Source organism: Schistocerca cancellata, chromosome 4, assembly GCF_023864275.1.
Source record: "Schistocerca cancellata isolate TAMUIC-IGC-003103 chromosome 4, iqSchCanc2.1, whole genome shotgun sequence".
Lineage (NCBI taxonomy): Eukaryota > Metazoa > Arthropoda > Insecta > Orthoptera > Acrididae > Schistocerca > Schistocerca cancellata.
This window is the reverse complement of record NC_064629.1, coordinates 755,497,884-755,522,308: the sequence shown is the minus strand read 5'-3', so window position 1 is coordinate 755,522,308 and position 24,425 is coordinate 755,497,884. Positions and strand designations below refer to the sequence as shown.

The 24,425-nt window shown below is 37.6% G+C and overlaps 1 protein-coding gene across 1 annotated transcript in view; it reads left to right on the top strand.

Moving 5' to 3' along the window:
* The first annotated feature begins 2,278 nt into the window (after window positions 1-2,278).
* Window positions 2,279-24,425, top strand: part of LOC126184488 (methylcrotonoyl-CoA carboxylase beta chain, mitochondrial) — a 100,264-nt gene continuing 78,117 nt past the window's right edge. The window contains exons 1-3 of the mRNA XM_049926881.1: window positions 2,279-2,491; window positions 10,012-10,262; window positions 23,873-24,113. Coding sequence (XP_049782838.1) covers window positions 2,354-2,491; window positions 10,012-10,262; window positions 23,873-24,113 — 630 coding nt within the window. The 5' untranslated portion in view covers window positions 2,279-2,353. The remainder of the gene's footprint in view (window positions 2,492-10,011; window positions 10,263-23,872; window positions 24,114-24,425) is intronic.

Sequence of the window (24,425 nt, the reverse complement as noted above, 5' to 3'; positions counted from 1 at the left end):
ACAGAAGATTTGCACCAACCTGAGGTGTGTGCAAACCTGGAAGTTGGAGTTGGTGGTTTGAGCGAAACCTCTCAAATCTGTGGGTTCAAACCACATCTGCGCAGACAAGTTGGAGCGTGTGGACAGGAGATCGCCGCAAATCTGGCGCGAAACAGCTATTCGCTCAGTCTAGTGTTTGTATTTGTGCGCACAGGGCATTAAAGTGGCTGATACTCGTCGGTGTTCTCGAGAGTTTGTTTAAGTGAATTCATTGAAATATGCAGAAACCACCCATGTTTGTGGAAGATTAAAAGTAAAGAATATAGTGACCGAGACAAAAAGACAGCAGCATACAGTGCTCTAATTGAAAAACTGTGGGCAGTTGACGCCTCGGCAAACAGAGAAACGGTAATAAAAAATACTTTCGTTGCGAACTGGCGAAATTATTTGCGGATGGATGTCGAAACTTATAATTATATCTCTTACAGCTTGTAACCCCTCATATTATGAGAAAAAAAATACTTGTATGAGAAGGGCAATTTCTCCTCATGAACGGCTGGCGGTAACATTAAGATCGTAGCAACAGGAAGGAGCTACGAGGATTTGGAATTTTCATCTGCAGTATCGAAACAAGCATTGAGTGAAATAATACCCAACACATGTGAAGCTATTTACGCTTTCCTGAAGGATGAGTTCATGAAGGCAAGTCAAGTATATTAAATCTGTCAGCGAACTGTTTACCGAAAAGAGCTATCCAAAGTTCAGAAATCTAGAAGATCTGATGTAGGAGTAGATCAAGTATACCAGCCAACGTTATGGTATTTTGATCTGCTTGTCTTTCTTAGTGATCAAGAAATGCCAAGACCAAGCAGGAGTACATTTGAAGATGAAATTGGAGTGTCGATGTGCGAGGAAATGGAACATGAGGTACTGTAAAACAAGAGGTTCGCCCTGCAACTCTCGCAGTAAATTTACGTGAGAAAACAGCTTTCGCTTTAGCAGCCACTGTCTACACCATTTTGACCGCCTTCTCTGTTTTCTGCAGTTGGTCTGAATGTTTTTTGCAACACAAGTTGCGAACACGGACCACAACAGAACTTCCTCCATTTCTATATTTCAAAATAACTGAATTAAGTTTTTGACGTTTACGGGGAGCGTAGTCGCTTGCCACTGATATTTCTTTTCTACACCGACAGATAGAGGGCGAGTAGTAGATTGGGGTTTGTGTCTTGTGAACACACCACATTTGCAGCGATCTTTTGCATGTACAGACATCTGCGTCAATGTCTGCGCAGACAGATCGTTGCGTGTGGACCGGGCTTAATTGTCAAAGTGTTTGTTTTTATGATGAGAACCATGACAGAGTAGTTAACAGCATGTTTCCTTGACACTACTTGTAAACTTCTAAATGTCTCAAAAACGAGAATTTAAATTGTGCATGCAGCAAATGACACATTTTATAATTTTATACCAGATTATTCAAATAAATATTTTTTTATTTCATCAGTCTCCATTTTGATCAAACATGGTATAAATTACATGTATGAGAAGCCATATTTGGTAAGAAAGCATAAGAATGTTATGGCAACATTGTTCTTTCCATTATTTTCTGGGTTAGAAGATTTGAGACATTCAGGATTAAAAGTCTGGGAGAGTGATCTCGATATGTAACATCTAGTAAGGATTTGCAGGCTAAATAGAAACCTGTTTTTCTTAGCTTCTCAGCTGAAATAATGTAACCAATTACGACCATTAGTAATTGTTGTTAATTTTTACGAAAATTTTGATTATCTTGTTGGACAATTTGGCGAAATAAGCTTGCATTACCGCCAAATGTTGCAACTAGATTTCTCCATTTTGCAAACGAGAGCTGTCGTAACACAAACAACCGCATACAAGCAGAACACCGAGCCAGATGGCGATGTGGTTAGCACACTGGACTCGCATTCTGGAGGACGACTGTTCAATCCCGCGTCCGGCCATCCTGATTTAGGTTTTCCATGATTTCCCTAAATCGCATTAGGCAAATGCCGGGGTCGTTCATTTGAAAGGACACGGCCGACTTCCTTTCCCATCCTTCCCTAATCCGATGAGACTGATCACATCGCTGTTTGGTGTCCTCCCCCAAACAACCCAACCCAATAAGCAAAACACGGGACTAGTACACAAAATAATGACGATTACTGTCTGTAGGCTTTCGCTGCCTGCCACCAGAAAACGCTACGAGCTGCACACACGAAGCCAGCTGAGCGCACCCGATCTGCACCAAGATTTGCTGTCCGTAGAGAATAGACCATGGATTAGACACACTGTTTATATCTTTGGTTTGAACATATGTTCGTGTTTTAGTAAACTGAAAGAAGTTGTTGATAATATGAAATCGCACGTAACAAAGTTAATTCTGAGGAGAGTTTTAAATGTAAAACCGCAGCATTATTTCCAGAAATGTTCACGTCATAATTCGGCTGAAATTATAGGATCCGCCCAGGACAGAAATTCTCCTGAATTCAAGGTTAGATGCCGTATTATAATTAGTAGAAATCATGAACCAGTCGTCAATTAGAGATCACAGGCGAATTTCTTTTGCGATAATGTGATCCTTCTAAATTTAGTTTATTTAATCGTAGCGGGTCTTGCATATTGTTGGAGAAGAGATCTCTGTCATTACTGGTACCGCTTTGTTTATTTTATGGATTGTTTCTACTGGTCATCTTCAAGTTATGCAGAAAACCTGAGACTCTCCGATCTATCTTGTAGATTCATTTCGTTAATACGACATTGTTGTTGTGAAGAACAGGTAGACAACGTGCAGTAGTTATACACTACAAAAACTGCCCAAAATTATTAAGAAAAGCTATTTAAAAAATCAAGAAACATGTACATTATGTTAGAAATCTATAATTCTGACCTCAAACTCAGTGTTACATGGAATGTAGTGAAACGAGAGACAGGACAACACGCCACAGAACAGGATACCACCACCATTTAACTGAATGGAAGGGCTATAATTGATGAAATGAGACATAAGTAGCAAATATATTTAATAATTATTTCTTAAATATAGTAGAGTATGTAGGGACAAACAGTTCAAGAGAAAAATCACAGCGGTATGTAGGAAATGGTGTTTTCATAAAATTCACTCTTATGATTGTAACACCAATTTCTCCTTTTGAAATTAACAAAATTATATAGTCTCTCAAAAATCAAACCTTACCTGGTTTTTTTAATTGTGTTTCCAATAGAGTTCTAAAAATTTGTTCCCATATAATCAGCCCAGTCTTATGTGGAATGAGTAATGTTAATGCGTCATTCACTCGTGGCATTTTTCCAGAGAGACTGAGATATGCCATTGTTAATTGCTAAAACCATTCAAAAGCCAATATCGCAAAAAATATTTTTTTATTTAAGACAACCATTTTCAACAGTATTTGCTGTCGTCTTCAGGTCTTAAACATCTTTTCATTGTAAAACATTTTCATTTTATGCTGAACCTCTTGCACAAGCTGTCATGTGGATAAAACTCAGCACAATGAAAAGATGTTTAAGACCTGAAGATGACAGCAAAGACTGTTGAAACAGGTTGTATTAAATAAAAAAATATAATATGTGATCTTGGCGTTTGAGTGTTTCTTAACATTTAAAACAGATCACTCCTCAATACTCTCAAAATGAGAGTTGTCAATCCCCTCTGTAATAAAGGTGATAGGAGAGATGTCAATAACTACTGACATGTTTCACTCCTAATATCATTATTCTAAGTTTTTGAGAAGGTGATGTTTTCTGGAATAGTGTCTCATGTGAGCAACACTAATATCGTCAGCAAATCAAAGTTTGGATTTCAGAATAGTTGCTATACTGAGAATGCCATTTCCATGTTTATGAGCACGTTTTACAAATAAATGAAATAGTGCTCATTGTTATTTTCTATGACTTATCTATGGTATTTGACTGTGTGAATTGCAGTATTCTCCTAGATAAACTGAAGTTTTATGGAATTGATGTTATAGCCAACCAGTGGCTAATGTTATGTCTAACCAAAAGAATGCAAAAAAGTACTTAGTAATTCAGCCAATGTAGTCTGGGAACATTATTCTAACCAGGGAAAAATAACTTATGAGGCTCTCTAAGGCTCAGTCTTTGGTCTGCTGTTGTTCCTCATATATGTAAATGATCTTTCACCTAATGTACAAAAAAACAGAATTAGTTATTTTTGCAGATGATACCAGTATTGTTGTCAATACAAGCGTACATACGAAAACAGAGGAAATGGTAAACAATGTCAAAAAGTATCATTGACTGATTTCTTTTGCAAATGATCTCATCTGCAATGTCAAAAAGAGACAACATATCAGTTCTGCACATCTAGGGGTAGCCCACCAAAGATAAATGTAACATATAGTGAGGAAATAATAAATAGGATGGAAACTTAAAAATTCTTAGGTGTCTGTATGGATGAGAATTGAAATTGGAAAAAGCACATTTTGGAACTTTTAAAACAATTTAGTTCAGCCATATTTGCACTTAAGAATCACTGAAAATCTTGGGGAGAGAGAAATCAGTAAATTGACATATTTTGCATATTTTCATTCAATAGTGTCATATAGAATAATGTTCTTGGGTAACTCATCTTCAAGAAATAAATGTCTTCATTGTGCAAAAATGTGCTGTAAGAATAATATGTGGTGCTCTCTCACAATCATTTTGTAGATATATGTTTAAGGAATTGGGCATTCTAACCACTGCTTCACAGTATATTTATTCCCTCATAAAGTTTGCTGTCCATAATCCACTGTGACAAAAAGGTACAATGATGTACATAATTACAATACAAGAAGAAAAAATGACATTCATTACTTGACATTAAGGCTGCCCTTAGCACAAAAAGGAGTGCACAGTGCTGCAACAAAAATTTTTAGCAACTTACGTCATGTTATGAAATGTCTCACAAACAGCAAAGTAAAACTTTGAAACAAAACTGAAAAAGTTTCTCCATAACAACACCTATTCTGTAAAAGAATTTCTGTTGTAGTTGTAAAAGGTGATGGATAGGAATTACTGACTGTAGATTTAATAATAAAATAAACTTATAAATATTCAGCTTGTAGCCATATTTACAAATTAATTTCCAATGTTAATGTGAAAGACTCATTTCAGTTTCACATCATTATGATTTATTGTGGAAATGATGTGTGGAACATGGGACTAACTAATTAACTACAAATGATACTATGTGTCTTTGTAATTTAGCTTACTGATGTGCCATAATTCTTACACTTGGAGAGAATTTCTTATCTGGTGATACCATATATTCCATTTTTTTTCAGTAAAGGTCCAGTTGAAATGCTCTCTGTGATTGTGCCATGTGTTTTCCCATTAGTAACTAATTCTCATCGTAGTTACACAGTATGTAGCTACAAATACAACAGTGGGATGTACTGAACATACTGATATCATCCATCTACTTTGACACACAAAGTCATCAAAACAGCATTCACTTATGACTCAATTATTATCAGCCATCTCTTAATGTCAGGGTGCTGTTTGGGCTACTAAGTGATGGTGTGATGCAATGTTCAGATACGTTGGCAAAAATTGGTTGATAAATAAAACAGAGTAAAGTGCATCCAGATTAGTGTATAATAGAATTTAAGTGAACATTGTGGTGTAGGTATCGGTCAGTATTTGAGGAGGACTGACCCCATCCACCTGGTAATGGGTTTCCTACTCCATATTAGGCATAGCAATGTATTGTGTTTTTGCTGTTTCCATAGTTTTGTCCACCCCCAGTATATTCTTTTCTTTTTGACAACCACTAACAACCAGCCTGCCCTTATATCGACAGTTATCGTTAATTTTAAAGACCCATTTGCCTGTCAAGATCTCTTTCCTTAATGCCTCCTTTGGTTTCACCAATTTCTATGTGTCATTCTGTTCAAATTATTTCTTTTCTTGTTGTATTGCATTTATCCAATTTTCTTTATCCGGACTGTTAATACACCTTTCATATTCAAGTAATACTGTATCTTAATCTTCATATTTTTAAGGTTTCATAAATTTGTTCCATTGCATAAACTGTAGTTTCTTCTGTCTTCATTGCATCCTCTTCCATCTTGATTTTCTTCTCCCACATTTTCTGTACCTTGAATTTCATTTACCTAATTGCTAGTGTCATTTGATAATTCACCAATAACAAGATTTTGTGTACAATCTTTTGTCACTCTGTTCAAATTCAAGATCTCTTGACACAACAGTATTTCTTCTTTCTGCACAAAATGGTTTTGTAGCAATCTAGAGCATAACCTAAAAAAAGTAGGGATTACTTCTTTTGTCTAGTTTCTTCAAGAAACCTAGATTTTTGGCAAAAACTCTCCATCTGAAAGTTTGAAGTCTCGACGGACCAGTTCCTCTCCCACACCACTTTTCTGCAGGTGTTTGGGGGCTTCTATTGATTAAGTATGTGGCTTTGAGCACTGCTTGTCCCTGCTCTTTCTTCAGTAATCTGTCAAAGATCATAGCTTGTGCCTTGTTCATTATTGTCAGATTTAGTGTCTGCTTTCTCCATTAAATTGAGGACTATAAGGAACTCAAAAGTGTTGCACAATTCCTTTTCCTTCATATTAATTCTTTAACTCATGGCAGGCATATTTATCACATCTTATTTTTGACAGATTGAACTTACTTGATGGACCTAAGAACATTTCCACCCTTTGATGTCAGTTGACAGGTTGCATTGTTGAGTACTGTTGGGGGAGCAACTTACTTTCATGTTTGGTGCCTCTACCTTCTTTGGGCTTGGCCTGTCAGTTTGTTCGTCCTTTATGATGTCACTCACAAAAATACCTGCTTCTGTATATATTAAAAAAAAAAAAAAAATAAACTCCTGTTGGAGGGTGCTGTCATAAAAGTTATATCAGTTTGTTCTCTGAGAAAACTTTAATTTATTATATAAGTAATCAAAGCTTTTTATGGTGGTGTTATGTTCTGAGAAAATTAACTTTAATGTACCTAGTTGTTTACATAAGTGTTTGTGCAGAGTTTGAGAGGCTAAAAAAATATAAACGGACATACCAAACCAGTTATAAGGGAACATACAATTTATCGTCAACTATGAACTACAGTGCATCTCAATTGTTCATGTACACAAATTATTTTCCTTGGTGAAAGAAGTAGTAAATGAGATCAAAAGTCTTATGACCAATTGGGATTTGGACCTCAAATCTTTCTCATTTGTAGTTTGAAACTTACCCATTGAGAAGCAGAGTGTATACTGAATCTTACTTTCGAAGCTTTGTTGTCAGTATTCATTTTGGCTGACGTTTAGGTGGTGTTGATCTTGTACTGGGCAGTAAATCACAGATGTTGGCAGCAGCAGTGGGAGGATGGTATCGGGTAGCAGTGACTAAATGTCTGTATGCCTACTAATATGATTTGCTCACATTCTGTCATTTTCTGCATTTGCATAATATTAATGTTTTTGTTATGAATATGGATAGATGTGTTTTGTAAAATGGTTATGATTAGTGAGGTAGTTGTTTCATCTTAAGTACAAAAGTTTTTTGACAGACAGGTTTGTGCTGTAGTCGGAAGTCTAGGTTAGGTTGGAAGGCGAGTGTGGTTGTGAATGGATGAAGCCAACAAAAGTGAACATGAAATTTTTGTTGTCATGATTGAATGATCTGTACCATAGCCCAAGGCCTAGGTTAGACTGGAAGGTGGTAGTTCATTTGTGAGGCAGGTTAGTGAATATCAATATGAAATCTTAATCCTGGTGGCAAACTGTTTTGTGGCATAGTTCAAGATCGACATTAAAGTGGAAGATATTAGTATTGTATAACATTTGTCATGCAAATGAACTGAAAATTCCTCTTTTGACTGAGAGAGGTTATTATAGGTTGTCCATGTTCTGTATAAACATACCTATTTGTTTGTCAAATGCACTCAAGTAAAGGATGTATTCTTTCTCTGACAATATCATTTGCTCACACCCTGACCACTAGTATTTTGAAGTTGTCATCATGTTAGCAACTGAAAGTTACATTTTCCACAGTTGAAATAAAGTCATCTCCTTGTTCTGTACCGAAGCTCATATCAACTTCGTGGTTTGAAAAACAAATGAGTGTCGGAAGGACTGACTCAGCATATAGGAAAGTCAAAGATACCTTTGGTGAAGTTAAAAGCAAGGGTGGTAACATTATGAGCGTAACAGGAATTCCACTGTTAATTGCAGATGAGAGAGCAGATGGGTGGAGAGTACATTGAATGCCTCTATGAGGGGGAAGATTTGTGTGATGTGGAAGAAGAAGAAACATAAGTCAGTTTAGAAGAGATAAAGGATTCAGTATTAGAAACAGAATTTAATAGAGCTTGGAGGACTTTAGATCAAATGAAGCAATAGGGACAGATAACATTCCATGAGAATTTCTAAAATTATTGGGGGAAGTGGCAATAAAATGACTATTTACATTGGTGTTTAGAATGTGGTAATGTACCAGCTGACTTTTGAAAAAATATCACCCATACAATTCCAAAGACTGCAAGAGCTGACAAGTGCGAGAATGATGATACAATCAGCTTAACAGCTTATGCATCTAAGTTGCTGACAAGAATAATATACAGAAGAATGGAAAAGAAAATTGAGGATGTGTTAGATGATGATCAGTTTGGCTTTAGGAAAGGTAAAGGCACCAGAGAGGCAATTTTGATGTTGCATTTGATAATGGAAGCAAAACTAAAGGAAAATCAAGACACCTTCATAGGATTTGTCAACTTGGAAAAGGCGTTCAAATTTGTAAAATGATGCAAGATGTTTGAAATGCTGAGGGAAATATGGGTAAGCTGTAGGAAGAGACAGGTAATATACAATATGTACTAGAACCAAGAGGGAATAATAAGAGTGGACGACAAAGAACGAAGTGCTCGGATTAAGAAGAGTGTAAGACAGGGATGTAGCCTTTCGCTCCTGCTGTTTAATCTGTATATCGAAGAAGCAGTGATGGAAATAAATGAAAGGTATGGGAGTGGAATTAAAATTAAAGGTGAAAGGATATCAATGATAAGATTTGCTGATGACATTGCTACCCTGAGTGAAAGCAAAGGGGAATTACAGGATCTCTTGAATGGAATGAACAGTATAATGAGTACAGGGTATGGATTGAGAGTAAATTGAAGAAAGAGGAAAGTAATGAGAAGTAGCAGAAAAGAGAACAGTGAGAACTTAACATCAGCATTGGTGGTCACGAAGTAGATGAAGTTAAGGAATTCTATTACCAAGGCAGAAAAATAACGAATGACGGACAGATCAAGGAGGACATAAAAAGCTGGCTAGCTCTGGCAAAAAGGGCATTCCTGACCAAGAGAAGTCTACTAGTATCAAACATAGGCCTTAACTTCAGGAAGAAATTTCTGAGAGAATACGTTTAGAGCACAGCATTCTAAGGTAGTGAAACATGGACTGTGGAAAAACCGTAACAGAAGAGAATTGGAGCATTTGAGATGTCGTGCTACAGAAAAATGTTGAAAATGAGGTGGACTGATAAGGTAAGGAATGAGGAGGTTCTTCACAGAATCGAGGAGGAATGTGGTATGTGGGAAACACTGACAAGAAGGGGGGACAGGATGATAGGACATCTATTAAGACACCAGGGAATTACTTCCATTGTACTAGAAGGAGCTGTAGAGGAAGACAGAGATTGGAATACAGCCCGCAAATAATTGAGGACATGGCTTGCAAGTGCTATTCTGAAATGAAGAGGTTGGCACAGGAGAGAGATTTGTGGCAGGCCGCATTAAACCAATCAGAAGACTGATGACTAAAAAAGAATCACATGATTATGTATGGCAAGTCTTATTGACATACACTTCAAGATAATTGTGTGGTTAGGCCCTTAGAACTTTTACCAATTTTTGATGTGAAACTAGCTAAAACCCAAAACAACTAATGGGGATGTTAACTGTCAAGCTTCTATTGTTTATTTTTTTCCATTCCTTTTGCTGTAATACAAATGACTAAAAGGTTTTCATTTGCATTTACAGGACAACTATGCAGCTATGAAAGGTGTTGTAGATAAGTTGACCCAGCGTACTTTAGATGTACGTGGTGGTGGAGGACCGAAATATGCCCAGCGCCACAAATCAGCTGGCAAGCTGCTTGTTCGAGAGAGGATTGATGCCATTCTTGACCCTGGTTCTGCCTTCCTTGAGTTGTCGCAACTGGCAGGATTAAACATGTATGAGGATGATGTTCCATGTGGTGGATTAGTGACTGGAATTGGTCTTGTGGCAGGGTAAGGTAACATTTCCTCATCATTATTTGAAAACAAAGATGGCTTTAATGTAGTATTTATAATACTGACTAATAGGAATAACACTATTTTGACAGTAAATATCTGTTGTGAAGTCACCTTACAACTGCCCTATGAGTCCCGATGAGTCAGTACTGAGAATGTTACGCCACCAGTTGTCGAATGTGTGATGTTTTTAGCACAGCATATTGCGGGAATACGTTATCCAATTATCAAATGCTGTAAAACGAGGAAACCAATCAATAAATCCCAACATGATACGTACTAACCACCACACAAAAATATTTATATTGTCTAGCAATATAACATACTTTAAAGCTGTTATACTACAGGACAGTATAGCTTAAAGCTTTAAGATATGGTATACAACAGGATGATATAAATATTTTTATATGGTTTTTAGTACGTGTCAGATTGTGATTTATTGATTGGTTTCCTTGTTTTACAGTGTTTGATTATGGGATAACATAGTCCTGAAACATGCCGTGCTAAAAATATCACAAAGTTGACAACTGGAGATGTAACATTCTCATTAATGATGGAACAATAAATGTTTGGAAACACTTCCTGTATCAGCTAACTCATTCAAGGCTATTGTACTAAAATTGAATCACCACTGAAATTCATCATTTGCTTCTAATTTATAAACATATCTCATATATAATGTTAGTTCTGTCAAGGGAGTGAAAGATTTCCTGAGGTGGTATTTTGTACATTAACATTACAGGTTTGTGTAAGGCTGGTTTTCCCCAAGTCTTTTGCTACATGATAAATAACTTAAGTTTGTCCTAATGCATGACTTATTATTATTATTGTGTTGCTATAATTTCCATTTTCATATACTTATACTGAACATGAATTAGGACATAAACAGGAAAGAAATTGCATTTAACAGACTGGCTGCTATTGTGATTAAATGTGGAGTAATATGATTACAGATTTTGTTGCACAGTAATTACAGAATTATAGTTTTAGTCTGTAATAACGTTTTACAGTTTTAAAGACTTACTACTATTTAGTGTTGTGTGATATTATTCTACACAGCCCACAACACAAAATGGCTTCTATGCCAGGGAATAGTGTGACAGTATGCACACTGTAATTTTATTATTCTCTGAAGAGCATTACATTTGTGGTTTTAATGAGTTATTAAGCATACTGTGTAAACATATTTAGAAGTAAATTTCTTCTTACTAGTATTCTGCATTCACTTGGAGAACTGATGACATACTTTGCGCATTGGTTAGGAGTGTATGTTGTACTCAACTTCTCTTGTCGCTGTACTTATTTTGTACGTGCACTTATGTAAATCAGATAACTAATTACAAGGGATTGGATCAAACTGGTCAGTAAAGAAATTTATGGCAGAACTAGACTGAAAGAAGGGATTGGTTGTTAGGACACATCTTGAGTCATCAAGGGATTGTCAGCTTGGTAATGAAGGGAAGTTTGGGGGTTAAAATTGTAGAGGGAAACCAGGACTTGACTACAGTAAGCAGGTTCAGATGGATGTAGGCTGCAGTAGTTGTGTAGTGGTGAATGGGCTTAATGCAGGATATACTAGTGTGGAGAGCTTAACCCATCTTTGAACTGAAAGTCACAACAAGACGTGTACTTCAGCTGCTTCTTGTCACAAATGTTCTGTGACTAATAGAATTACAATAAGAGACAATATGACACTAATCTTCCTGGAAAGAGTAATGAGAAAATAGATAACTTATGACTGTTTGGGTTACTGTTAGACGGGAATACAAAACCATTCAGTAGTGAAAACTTTCTGTTAATGACCAATTTTTAGCAGCAGAAAGAACTCTCGTACCACTGCTTTGATGAGGATAAAGCAACTTTATACAGAAATCTGTAAAGATTCTGTGTATTATTTGATGTTAGTTCCATCCTGATTTTAACTTCTTATAACTTGGAAGTAACTATTTCCATAAATTTTTAACTTATTATTTTGTTGATTTATTTTTGTATGTGGCACTCATGATGTGAAAGAAAGCTTTGGACACGTCAGTGTGTGCAGCACATGTTACCTTTAACTGAAAATAATAAATCTCTTCAATCTTACAGATTACTTTCACTTAACATCTGGCGTATAAAGGGTGTTAGTTAGCAGTGTGCATTATTGAATTTCTTTTATTTAGGCTATACCATTGTACACTGTCTGCACATATTATTGAGCAGTTTTTGAAAGAAATTTCTAAACTTTTGAGATGATATTTTAAAATGATTATCATTAACAGTTGTAATAGAGTGTGGAAAACTTACACACGTAACAATAAAGTTATCTTTTTTGTTTGCTGATGAAAATTACCTCCTGGATCGCCACAGCATTTATCTTTGACAGCCAGCTTCAGTCTGATGCACAGATTTGTCTTTATCAAGTTAAGTGCATATAATTGCCATACTAAATATGAAGATGGTTTGTATATCATATTAAAACCAGTCGTCATTAAAACACTTTGGTTTTCAACATTGAGTCATTAGTGCTTACAGTTTCCTAAGATGACATGGATTTAAATATAATATACCTGTTTATTGTTAGATTATTTTCTGTGTTTCTTTTTAATGTGGAGATACATCAGCTTTATTTGAGCAACAATGAAGATAGTTTGCAAACTTTCTCTACTCTGCATGTGCAGTGATGAACAGTTTAAAATGTTTTGAGATTTTAACGTTACTCAAGCACATGCCCTGTTCATTTCATACTTTGCTCATCTATAGCACTATTAGGGGTTAGCACAAAACGTATTTAAACACCATGTTGGATTAAATAATTCCAAACTAATGTGCTGTATTTGGTAATTCTCATAATATAACTTGTGTGTTAAGAAAATGCCATTGTTATATGCATTATTACTTTAAAGATCTATCAAATGCACTTTGTTTTTCATGCAGTTTGATGTAATGAAAGGGAGGAAAAGTGACATTGATGTATAAATCTTTTATCTTAAATCTATCTATTTGCAATTCTAAAATCTACATTTTAATGTTGTACAGAACAAATTTTACATCTTCAAACGTGAAATAAGTCATCAAATACTTACTGGAAACATGCATAACAAGAGCACTGTGTCAGCTGGCCAGAAAAGTGTTTTAAAAAAAGTTTTTTTTTCCCCCAAATCATTTTCTGGAAACATGTGCACGTCCTGATTCACATGATAGATGTAGTATGATATGAGAAATATTATGGTAAAGGACAAAGACATGGTGTGATAAAAATTCATATATACATCAAGCCAACAAGATTTGACACACACTGACGAGGCTAAACATTATGACTCTCTGATTAATAGTGTGTTGCTCCTCCTTTGGAACGCAATACAGTAATGATTTTGTGTGGCGTGGACTCAAAAGTTCTTGGTAAGTTTCTGGAGATTTGTGGCACCAGATGTCTATGCACAAGCTATAGCAATTCCCATAAATTATGGGCCAGTGGTTTGTGGGTTTGGAACTGGTGTCTAATGGCATTCCAGATGTATTCCATTGAGCTCAGATAAGGTGAATTTGGTTACCAAGACATCAATTAAGTTCACTGTCATGCTCCTGAAATCACTGTAGCACAAAAGTGACTTTGTGACACTGTCTGTTATCCTTCTGGGAGATGCCATCACTATTAGGGAACACATTAAGCACGAAGGGATTCATGTGGTCCACAGTATGTTCGTGTACTTCACAAATGTCATGGTTCCATTGATTAATACCACAGTTCCCTAGAAATCCTAAGTGAATGTTCCCCACAGCATAATACTATCCCCATTGGCCTGCATCCGTGGCACGGTGAATGTTTCGAGCATCTGTTCACCTGAGTCACTGCTTATTTATACGTGACCATTGACCTAGTGTAACAAGAAATATGATTCAAGTCATCAGGTAACACGTTTCTATTGATCCATAGTCCAAGCTTCATGATACTGTGCTGGCTGCAATCATAACTGATAGTGTTGTTGGGTCAACATGGGAACACGTAGGGGTTGTCTGTTGCAGAGCCCCATGTTCAGCAGTTTGCACTGAACAGTGTGCTCCAAAAGACTTGTGCCTGCACAAACATTGTACCCTGGCATCAGATCTGTCAGATTGCCTCCTATCCTGCTTTACAGAGCAAGCAGTAGTCCAACCGCACATTCTGTAATTAGACATATATGTCCAGTGCTTCATTACCTACTCTTATTTTCACTGTCCTTCAGCTTTTTCCATAGATGCTCATGACAGAAACAGCATATAAACAACAGGCCAACATTGACAATTATGAGATACCAGTTCCAATATTCTGGGCCATAACAATTTGCCCTTTGTCAGAGTCTCTTACATTCGTGGATTTCCCTATTTGTAGCCAATATCATTTTTATAGTGAATCCCCATTGTTTTGCTCTACTGGGGGATGGTTGCCAGAATGAATTTTCCTTCTGGAACCAGTGTGTGTTGATATGAAACTCCTGGCAGATTAAAGCTGTGTGTGGGACCAGGACTGGCTACTTTGCCTTTCATGGGCAAGTGATCTACCACCTGAGCTACCCAAGCACGACTCATGACAGCCTTCACAGCAGAATGAAAATTCATTCTAGAAACCATCCCCAGGCTGTGGCTAAGCCACGTCTCCACAGTAGCCTTTCTTCCAGGAGTGCTAGTCCTGCAAGTTACGCATTAGAACTTCTGTGAAGTTTGGAAGGTAAGAGGAGAGGTACTCGTGGAAGTAAAGCTGTGAGTACAAGTCATGAGACATACTTGGGTAGCTCAGTTGGTAGAGCACTTGGGTTCGAGTCCTTGTCTGGCACACATTTTTAAAGTGCAGGAAGTTTCATATTGGCACACATTCTGCTGAAGGGTGAAAATCCATTCTGAAAGACGTTTTGTTTCATGGAAAGCGGATTTATAAGAGATACTATAAGCGGAGTCACTTTCAAGTTAATATCTTCTAATATTTACATATATACCGTTAAAAGATTGTATGTTATAGGATAGAAGAAACAAAATATGAGAAATTACTCTAAAAACATTTGAATTTCATACACCACATCGAAAAGCATAACCCAAGAAGTAGTGTCCACACGTTTGTCCAGACACACAACGAAGCACCTAACTTCTCACTTTCAGCTTTAGGACACCAGTTGTCTACAAATATTATTTCATTTTTAGTTCTTAATTATGACATCCGATATGATCGATTAAAGCCATATGTACAAGGAAATGAAAATGTGCACTTGAAATTGAAGTTGAAACTAGCCAATAGTGTTAAACGAGACAATTTTTTGAAATAAATTGACAGGCTCAGTGGAAAACAATGGTTCATCGTAATTGGTGTGGGTTGGTTGTGGAGCCAATCATGAAAAAAGAGAAAACAATCAAATTTATAAAAGACCAGAAAACCAAAGCAAATCACTGTAACAACTAACATGCTATTGTCACATAGGTGCATTCAGGGAGGGAGAGGGAAAGAGAAGAGGGTACTTGCTTCTTGCAATCTGAGGATGTAGACTTTATACCTCTTACACAGTGTTTGCCCTTTTGTAGCAATGATTGTTTGCAATTCTACTTAATTGCAGATTTAGCACTTTGGAGCATGTCATTTCTCCATTTAGAGGAGGCAAAATTTGGCTCCTTTTTTTCCAATAGGCTTTTATCAATTGTTTTGATTTCTTTTCTGTTTCACATTTTTAATTTTCAGTGAAAATATAACATTACTGGTTTATGAATGAAAATTTTCATTGTGCATAGCACCTTGAATTATAAGAATGATGTAATTTCAGGTTTTTAAATCAAAATTATAGCTTTCATGTTCACATGAATACTGTAGTAATATGTCATAGCATATACTAGTTAAATATGCTTACCATTTTGATATCAGAGTAATATACCTAAAAACATTGGATGCATAAGTGTTAACATTTTGTGTAATTCTCTTAAAATTTAGCTTTTGTGCCATTATAGTTTCTTAAACTCATTGAATCAGATAAATCAAATTGGCAAATTTTAGAATATGTCCCCTCTTGGATAAATTTTTGCGAATGCACAGAGTCATGACCCTGATGTTTCTTTGATATGGCAATAAAATCTCTGTGATAGAATATAGACTTATATATGAAATAGAGACTGATATTTCTGTGAGTCATTTAATATTTAATTGGTAGGGAATTAAAAGATTCATATAAGAAGAGCATCAACAGGTGATGTAATATTCGTGATCACCAGATAGTGCCAGTTACCGGAAATGAACCCAAATGTCTCCATAGTGATTGATGGTGTGCTTCCTGGAGTTTAGCCGAAGTGTCAGATGCCTTGGGATGCTGCAACTGAAGAAGACATGTATTTTTGGTTGTTGAAATAGTGCCTAGAAAATCTGAGAGACCGTGTCTATGTAATGTCTCAACAAGTGAGAACATGTGATACTATTGACAGTAAAATCAGACACTGGAAAATCCAGGATTAAATGTAACAATATTATGAAAAGGACAGTTGCTATCCAGCATATAGCAGAGATGCTGAGTCACAGACAGGCACGACAAAAAAGACTGTCTCAAAATGTGCTTTCAGCCAACAAGGCCTATTGACAGTAATCTACTTATCAGATGGAGTCAATATGCTATGTGACCCTCCTGGTGCTACTTGAGAGAAGACAATGTCCATGCACTAGGTTTGATCTCTGATGTGTGCTCTTAGGCTTTTCCAGTGAATCAACTGTCTGTACTGTTGTCAGGTGTCCATCCGGGTGGCAGTCGTTTTCATAACACAGTATTTCGACAGCATACCTTGTCGTCATCTGCAGGTGATACCTACAGAACGAGTGTCGGTGCTACATCCCACCTCTTTTGTACTCTGTCTATGTCCAGTCCTTCATTGCCAGTTGCATGCTGCGACAGATGGAGAAGGGGAGGGACAAGGGAGGAGGGTGATGCTAATGGATGCTGGGCACAGACTCTGGTTCTTCAGTACTTTTGTGGCCTGCGTTGGATAAGGAAGCTACTTTCAGCCAACACCATGATTTTAGTGCCAGACTAATCTCTTGTAAGGGAGAGGATGCGGTAGAGAAATCGGTAACTGGATACAACATCTAAAGAAGTACTTGTACTTAACTTGGAGATGGCCTGTTTACTCTCTTCTGATTCTTGGGAGTGGCTTGACGCCATTTCTCTACACAGTGCTGCTACCAGACAAGCCTCCAAGTTTAAACATCTAGCATCAAGAGAACAATAGTCGCAAGAAGAGCAATGATGAACCATAATCAACCTCATGGAGAAAGAGACTGATGGCAGGGCGAAATCAGTTCTGGAAAAGGGGCTCACCTTTGAACCATCTCCGACTGCAATACCTGTTGCAGATGTCATCAGTGGTATAGAACAAGTAATTTCTACCCTCCTTAGTGACAATGTGCAAGAAGTACATTGGGAAATAAGCCACGTGCTCACTAGGGACATCCCACTGAGGACGAACATCATGAAAGTGGAAAGAGCTGCCATTCAGGAACTATGGAATGATCCTGAAATTGTCATTCTACCTGTGGACAAGGAAATACCACTGTACTAACTACTGCTGTCAGAGTGCAATCACAAAATGTATGACCTACTAAAGGGTCCAGCATACAGAAAAGTGAAGGGAGACCTGACCAACAGAGTGAAGAAGAAAAGTATTGAGTTTCTTCTCCAGGCACTGCTGAAGAAAATCATCATGAAGCTTTGACCATGAGCTGCTGCACCACCAAGGCTCTATGGGTTACCGAAGATCCACAAATTGGATGTCCCTCTATGTCCTGTTGTAAGCAACATAGGCACACCAAGGTACCAGCTGGCCAAACATCTCACAGCAGTATTAGGGCCCTATGTTGGTAAATGTCTGCACGACGTCAGGAACTCTGTATGTTTCATTCAACAGGTGAAGGAACTACGCCTCCGTGACCAGGACCTTATCATGAGCTTTGATATGGGATCCCTCTTCAGCAGAGTGCTGCCAGCTGATTGTCTCAAGTCGATGAGAGAGAAATTCATCCCAACAATGATGTATCTCTTTGAATTTGTCCTCACATCAAGATGCTTTCTCTGCAGTGGCAACTATTATGAACAAATAGATGGTGTTACGATGGGATGCCATCTGTCACCAGTTGTGGCAAACTTGGTTATGGAGGACTTCAAAGAGAAAGCACTGGAAATAGCTGCACTGAAGCCCACATGCTTTGTCAGATATGTTGATTACACATTTGTGGTGTAGCCACATGGGAGTGAAAGACTTCGGGAGTTCCTTTGACATCTGAACTCTCTGCACCTTAGTATCAAATTCACCATAGAGGTGGAAGGGAATGGCAAGGTCCCCTTTTTGTACAACTTAGTCAAGTGCAGAATGGATGGCACTATAGGACACAGTGTATGCAGGAAAGCCACCAGCTGTCAGCTGCCATCATCCTCCAAAGCATGAGGGACACTGGTACACAGGGTGCACACAATATCAGATGAAAAGTGCCTATGAAGGGAGTTTAACCATCTTAAGCACATATTCAAGCATAACAGTTACGATGAGAGACAAAGGAAATGTGCTTTCAGGCAGAAAGTACAAGCCCAGCAGATAGAAAATGATGATGAGGAGAAGAAAATGGCATATCTGCCATACGCCGGCAAAGTATCGAACAAAATCTGCAGAATCCTGGCATGATGTAACATTAAATGCATTTTCCGCTTACCTCTGAAAAAAATACCCTATTTGGTATGGTAAAAGAAGACTTGGGGCTCTGTAAACCAAGTTTATGCGGTAAGGTGTATATCGGAGAGACTGTATGGTCAATTGAAGAAAGGTGCAAGGAACACAGAAGACACATTGAACTTAAGCAAGCAACAAAATTTGTGGTTATAGAACACTGCATAGCTACAGGGGACTCCATGAAGTATGAAGAAACGGAATTGTTAAGAAAGACCTCATCTTTTTGGGACTCTGAAGGAGGCTATCAAAATATGGGTGCCTGATGGACTGATCAACACACACACTAGGTTCACTTCCAGCAATTCTTGGGACCCATCACTTAGTGAACTAAAATCACAGTGTTGGCTAGGAGCGACTTCCGCACCCCACGCAGGCCACAGGAGTACTGAGGGAACAGAGTTTGCACCCAGCATCTGGTGACACTGTGTCGTTGTCCACTCCCCCATTCCCCCTCCTGCAACTCTGCTTGTCACAGATTGAGACTGGTAGTGGAGGAAGGGGTGTGTGGCTATCAGAGTATAAAGGAGGCTAGATGTAGCAAAGCTGCTTATTCTGCAGACATCAGCTGAAGATGATGGCAAGGTATGCTGTCGAAATATTGTGTTACGAAAATGACTGGACCCGGCTGCACACAGCAGTACAAACTCTTCATTATATTTCATCATCCTCAATACCATGAACATATTACCCATCACTCTCACTTATACATTGACCAAAACGTCTGTTTTATCCAGTGACAGTTATTTTACAATATGATGTGGCACCATACTCCAAAATCCTTTATGTTAACTGACTGAGTACGAAAGTCTGTGCAATTGTAACAATGTTCACACCTTGCAAAGAGAAGCTACCCTATTGATGTCTATAAACAAATACTTTCTGAGTTAGGCAGCTGAATGCTGGGGATATTCCAGCCAATAATTCCACACATTCCATGTGCCATGTCAACTAGCACATTTTTGCATTGTGAGCATTCAGACACACATCCTTCATGTCAGTACATGCAAAGAAGCACAGAAACTGAGCTGCTCCAACCACTTCTGCCTTAGTCTGCCTTGCACCAAGAGCTACAACAGTGGAAGAGTAGTGTGTAATATTGTGATATTTTTTTCTGAGGATTGACAGTGAATGGGAACTTTGAGTAAATGTCTCCAGTGTTTTGTTGAAAGATACTACACGGGCTTACACTACCAGTAGGTACAAACCGTAAAATCATTCTGCTTTTAAGCTGGAGACCCATGGCTTTCATTTCACAATGAGAATATAGATTCTGATCTGCTGAACAGTCATGTGCTACTGTCACTTTTTGCGTGCAATACTTGGACCAAAGCTGTATTCAGCAAAGAAAACTAAGTGAAATAGATATGGTGCAGCTTAGCATAGTCACACAGGGATTAAGACACCTGCAAGTAAAATAACTTGTGTTATCCACCTAGACTTTTCAAAAAAATTTTAACACTATTGTAGATCAATACTATAAGTGCATTTTTATCTTTAAGGGTGGATGTAAAAGGGCATGCTGAAAAGTAATGTCTCCAAATCTTTTATTCTGTTCTCAATTTCAGTTGAGCTATTACATGTCATGCAATAATGGGATGACTTTCCTGCTTTGCAGACACAAGTCTGCTAGAGGGGTCTGAATTTTAGTATGTAACATTGCAGTGTTTAACTTGTGTCAGTGTGTGAGAAACAGTGATAGTGATGAAGTGGTGCAAGCAAATGAGACTATGTCAACAAAGTCAAACATTCTACAGTGATGATATCAATAAATTAATCTCTCACTGGGAGAAATGTGTTTGTCACCAGCGTGACTATGTTGAAGAATGAATACACAGTCCACTCACATTAATGTGACCACTGCTTATGTTCAACATCAACATGTAATAACTACTCAGATGGCTGGGGCAGCTTTAGCTTGGCTCTGAGCACTATGGGACTCAACTGCTGTGGTCATAAGTCCAGCTTTAGCAGTGGAAGGTATATGAAGTGCATCGGGGTGATGCAGGAAACAGTGCAGTCATTACCATAATTAGGAAACAGAGTGATTTTTCTGTCATACAAAAGGGCATGATCATTTACTTTGGGGCCAAGGGTGAACACATTTCTAAAACGGCTAAGTCTGTAAACTATTCACATGCTGCTGTGGTTAAAGTGTACGTGCATGGCAAAATGGTGCTATCCAAAACTGACACCAAGGCAACTGTGGTGCACCACTAGACGTAGATGACAGGAGACAGGGAAATGTGTACTGGCGAATAGTCATGCAACTGTTGAGCAGCTGACCGCACAGATGAACCAAGGGGCCACCAGCAGAGTCTCTGCATGTAGGCCTAAGCAGCAGGCACCTGGTTCATGCATTCATGCTGACTACTGTTTGTCAGTGATAAAGGCTTAAATTTGCACACTAGTACCACAACTGTATGTCCACTGAGTGGCAACAAGGGGCTTTTTCAGATGAATCATGTTTTATACTCAATTGGACAGATGACCATTGTATATGGTGTCGTAAGGGTCCAGGCCGGAGGAGGAAGCATTATGGTGTGGTGAATGTTTTTGTGGCGTACTCTGGGTGATCTCATTGTTATTAAAGACACACTGGATCAACCCAAGTATGCATCTATCCCGAAGGATCGTGTTCACCCCTACGTGCTTTTCGTTTTTTCTCGGCTTGATGCAACAATCAAAAAGGCACTGCAACATGTCACACAGCTCACAGTGTACGTGCATGGCTCAGAGAGCACCAGGGCAAATTTGCCATACTCCCCTGGCCGTCAGATTCCCCAGATTTAAACTGGGAATGTATAGGACCATTTTGATTGGGCTGTTAATGCCACGGATCCTCAATCGAGAAACGTAGCACAGCAGTCCATGATACTGGAGTTGACATAGCTCCACATGCTACTGAACTGTGTATGTGGACATGAAGACTAAAGATGTAGAATGTTAATAAAATTTGTTTTATTTAAAAAGCTATAAGTTTTTTAACAAAACAAATCAGAAGTATTACATTTCAACATACCCTCATAGGATTGGGAATGCTGTAGGTTGTGCCTTTCTTTCCTTCCATCAAACCTTTGGGTTTTAATGAATAAATGACCTTGTATTTAATCATGCAGATCTTCAAACTGTCTTGAAGCCAAAAAGGCAGAAGAGGTAGCACTCTTACACCTATTTCATTTGCTCAGGCTTACAATATACCACGCATGTATCCAGCAGATTAAACAATCCAAGCCATTCAGGACAGAGCTAGCTGGAAAGATTTTTGTGTTGCATACTGAGCCCCCATAGGCACTGATGGGAACGAGCTGAGATGAGGACAGGATTCTCACTTGTGTGACTGTTGGAAGTGGCATTTAAATGTATGACTGTCTCCTGTTACATGACAGACAAGCAAAATACAGCACTTCTGTAGAGCAACTTACAATACAGCACATTGTAACATCCTGTGCTGCACGTATTCGAACATAGGAAACACAAGGATTGACTGAAAGTCGGCTTTTAATGTTAGTGATAAATGGAGGGGTGTACTGCACATATTACAATTCTTATTGAGGACATAATTTATCCTATGACTAGTGGAGAGGAACCGTTAATATTTGGTAGAACAGCTATTAAACAACCTGTAAATAAGGTGAACCAGTAATAATTAGTGATTTTCGTAATTTAATCCCAACATTGCATATAACCCACTTGCTTAATAAAAACTTTGTACATATGCAAGTACCATCAAATTGGGTGAAGTTGACCAAAAAGATCAAAAAGCATTTAATGTTAAATAATTACACATTGGTGATGAAAATTCCTTTATTTTAGTTATTATATTTGCTATTCGAAAGTTCTGAACATGTGGCAATGGCTAAATGTACAGTATTCCAAACCATATGGTCAGCCAGTTTTTAGTGCCAAAGAAATGAGCGTGTGTGTCTTCAGAATTTCATAAAGCAAATTTCATGAAACTTTCTTTGTATTGTACTCTGAAATTATTATTAAAATTTAATTATAATATCAGATTTATTTTTCAATCATTGATAACATTCCAGAAGAACTGACCACTTCTCTCTCTCTCTCTCTCTCTCTCTCTCTCTCTCTCTCTCTCTCTCTCTCTCTCTTCTTTTTATTTATTTCCTAAACTTGTATTTCTGAGACTGGCATAAAACAACTCATATGTCTAGATCTTATGTATAACATGCATTGATTCTTCCCGACAACTAGAGCAATAGCAAAGGTTAATCTTAATCTATTATACTTACCTGTTTATAGAGACATAAATGAAACTTTTCAAATTCTTGGTGAAACTGGCATCTCGTTAATTGTCTTTTCTCATGCTGGTCTTTTCTGAACATACATTTGTGAATGCGGCAAGAATGTGACTTAATGGAGGCACCAACAGTGTGACATAATGGTTGCCACAACAACTGTTCATAGCAGTCTAGTGATGAAGTTAGGAAGTCATTGTTGCAAGTATCTGTATGTTAACTCATGACGTAGGCCACAGTTCTGTTTGTTGTATCATGCAGTGGAGATTGTTAGAGTTGCCAGTGTAAAAGTGTAAATTGGGTGAATTGAAGAAATATAACCATGATGTGTTGTAACTGAGTTTCTCAGAAATTTCAGATTGCAAAACAGTAATTAATGAGGCTAGAGAAGTGCATCAAATTCTCGAAGGAACCCTAATAAACAGAATTCAATTGGAAGGCATCATTAGAGTTGTCAATGTGTTCCAGTACAAACTCTAAAGCTGGTCAGATATATTTATTATAAACTGTTACTAAGTCACTTAATAATGAATATTAGCTGTTTATCATGATTTTGTACATTACCAATTAGCACTAATGCTTTTTTATATCTAATGCGATGTATGCCATCTGTCTTCTCCCATTGATATTCATATTTTACATTACTTCTAGGCGAGAATGTGTAATTGTTGCAAATGATGCAACAGTGAAAGGAGGCACATATTACCCTGTTACAGTAAAGAAACACTTACGAGCACAACAAATAGCCTGGGAAAATAGACTTCCTTGTATATACTTAGTGGATTCTGGAGGTGCAAATCTTCCTCATCAGGCAGAGGTTTTTCCAGACAGAGACCATTTTGGTCGAATTTTCTACAACCAGGCCAACATGTCGTCTGCTGGGATAGCTCAGGTAAAAATATATGTGATCAGTTTTTTTTAACAAAAATGTACATTTGTGCAGTGTGTGTCCTCATATATATTCTGTTTTTACATGCTGATTTAAGAATTATCTTTTTCTTCTTCTAATGCTGTTACAGAATACGGTTATTTTTCAACACAAAAGTTAACTCAGTGGATATCCATAGCTAAAATACTTCATGTTGAGTAAAAACAGTGGTATAGAAAAAAAGCAAGTTTAATCTCAAACTTCTAAATACCTTATTCATGCTAAGTATACGTTGAAATCTTTGAAAATGTTCCATAATCAGTATGTAAGAACCAC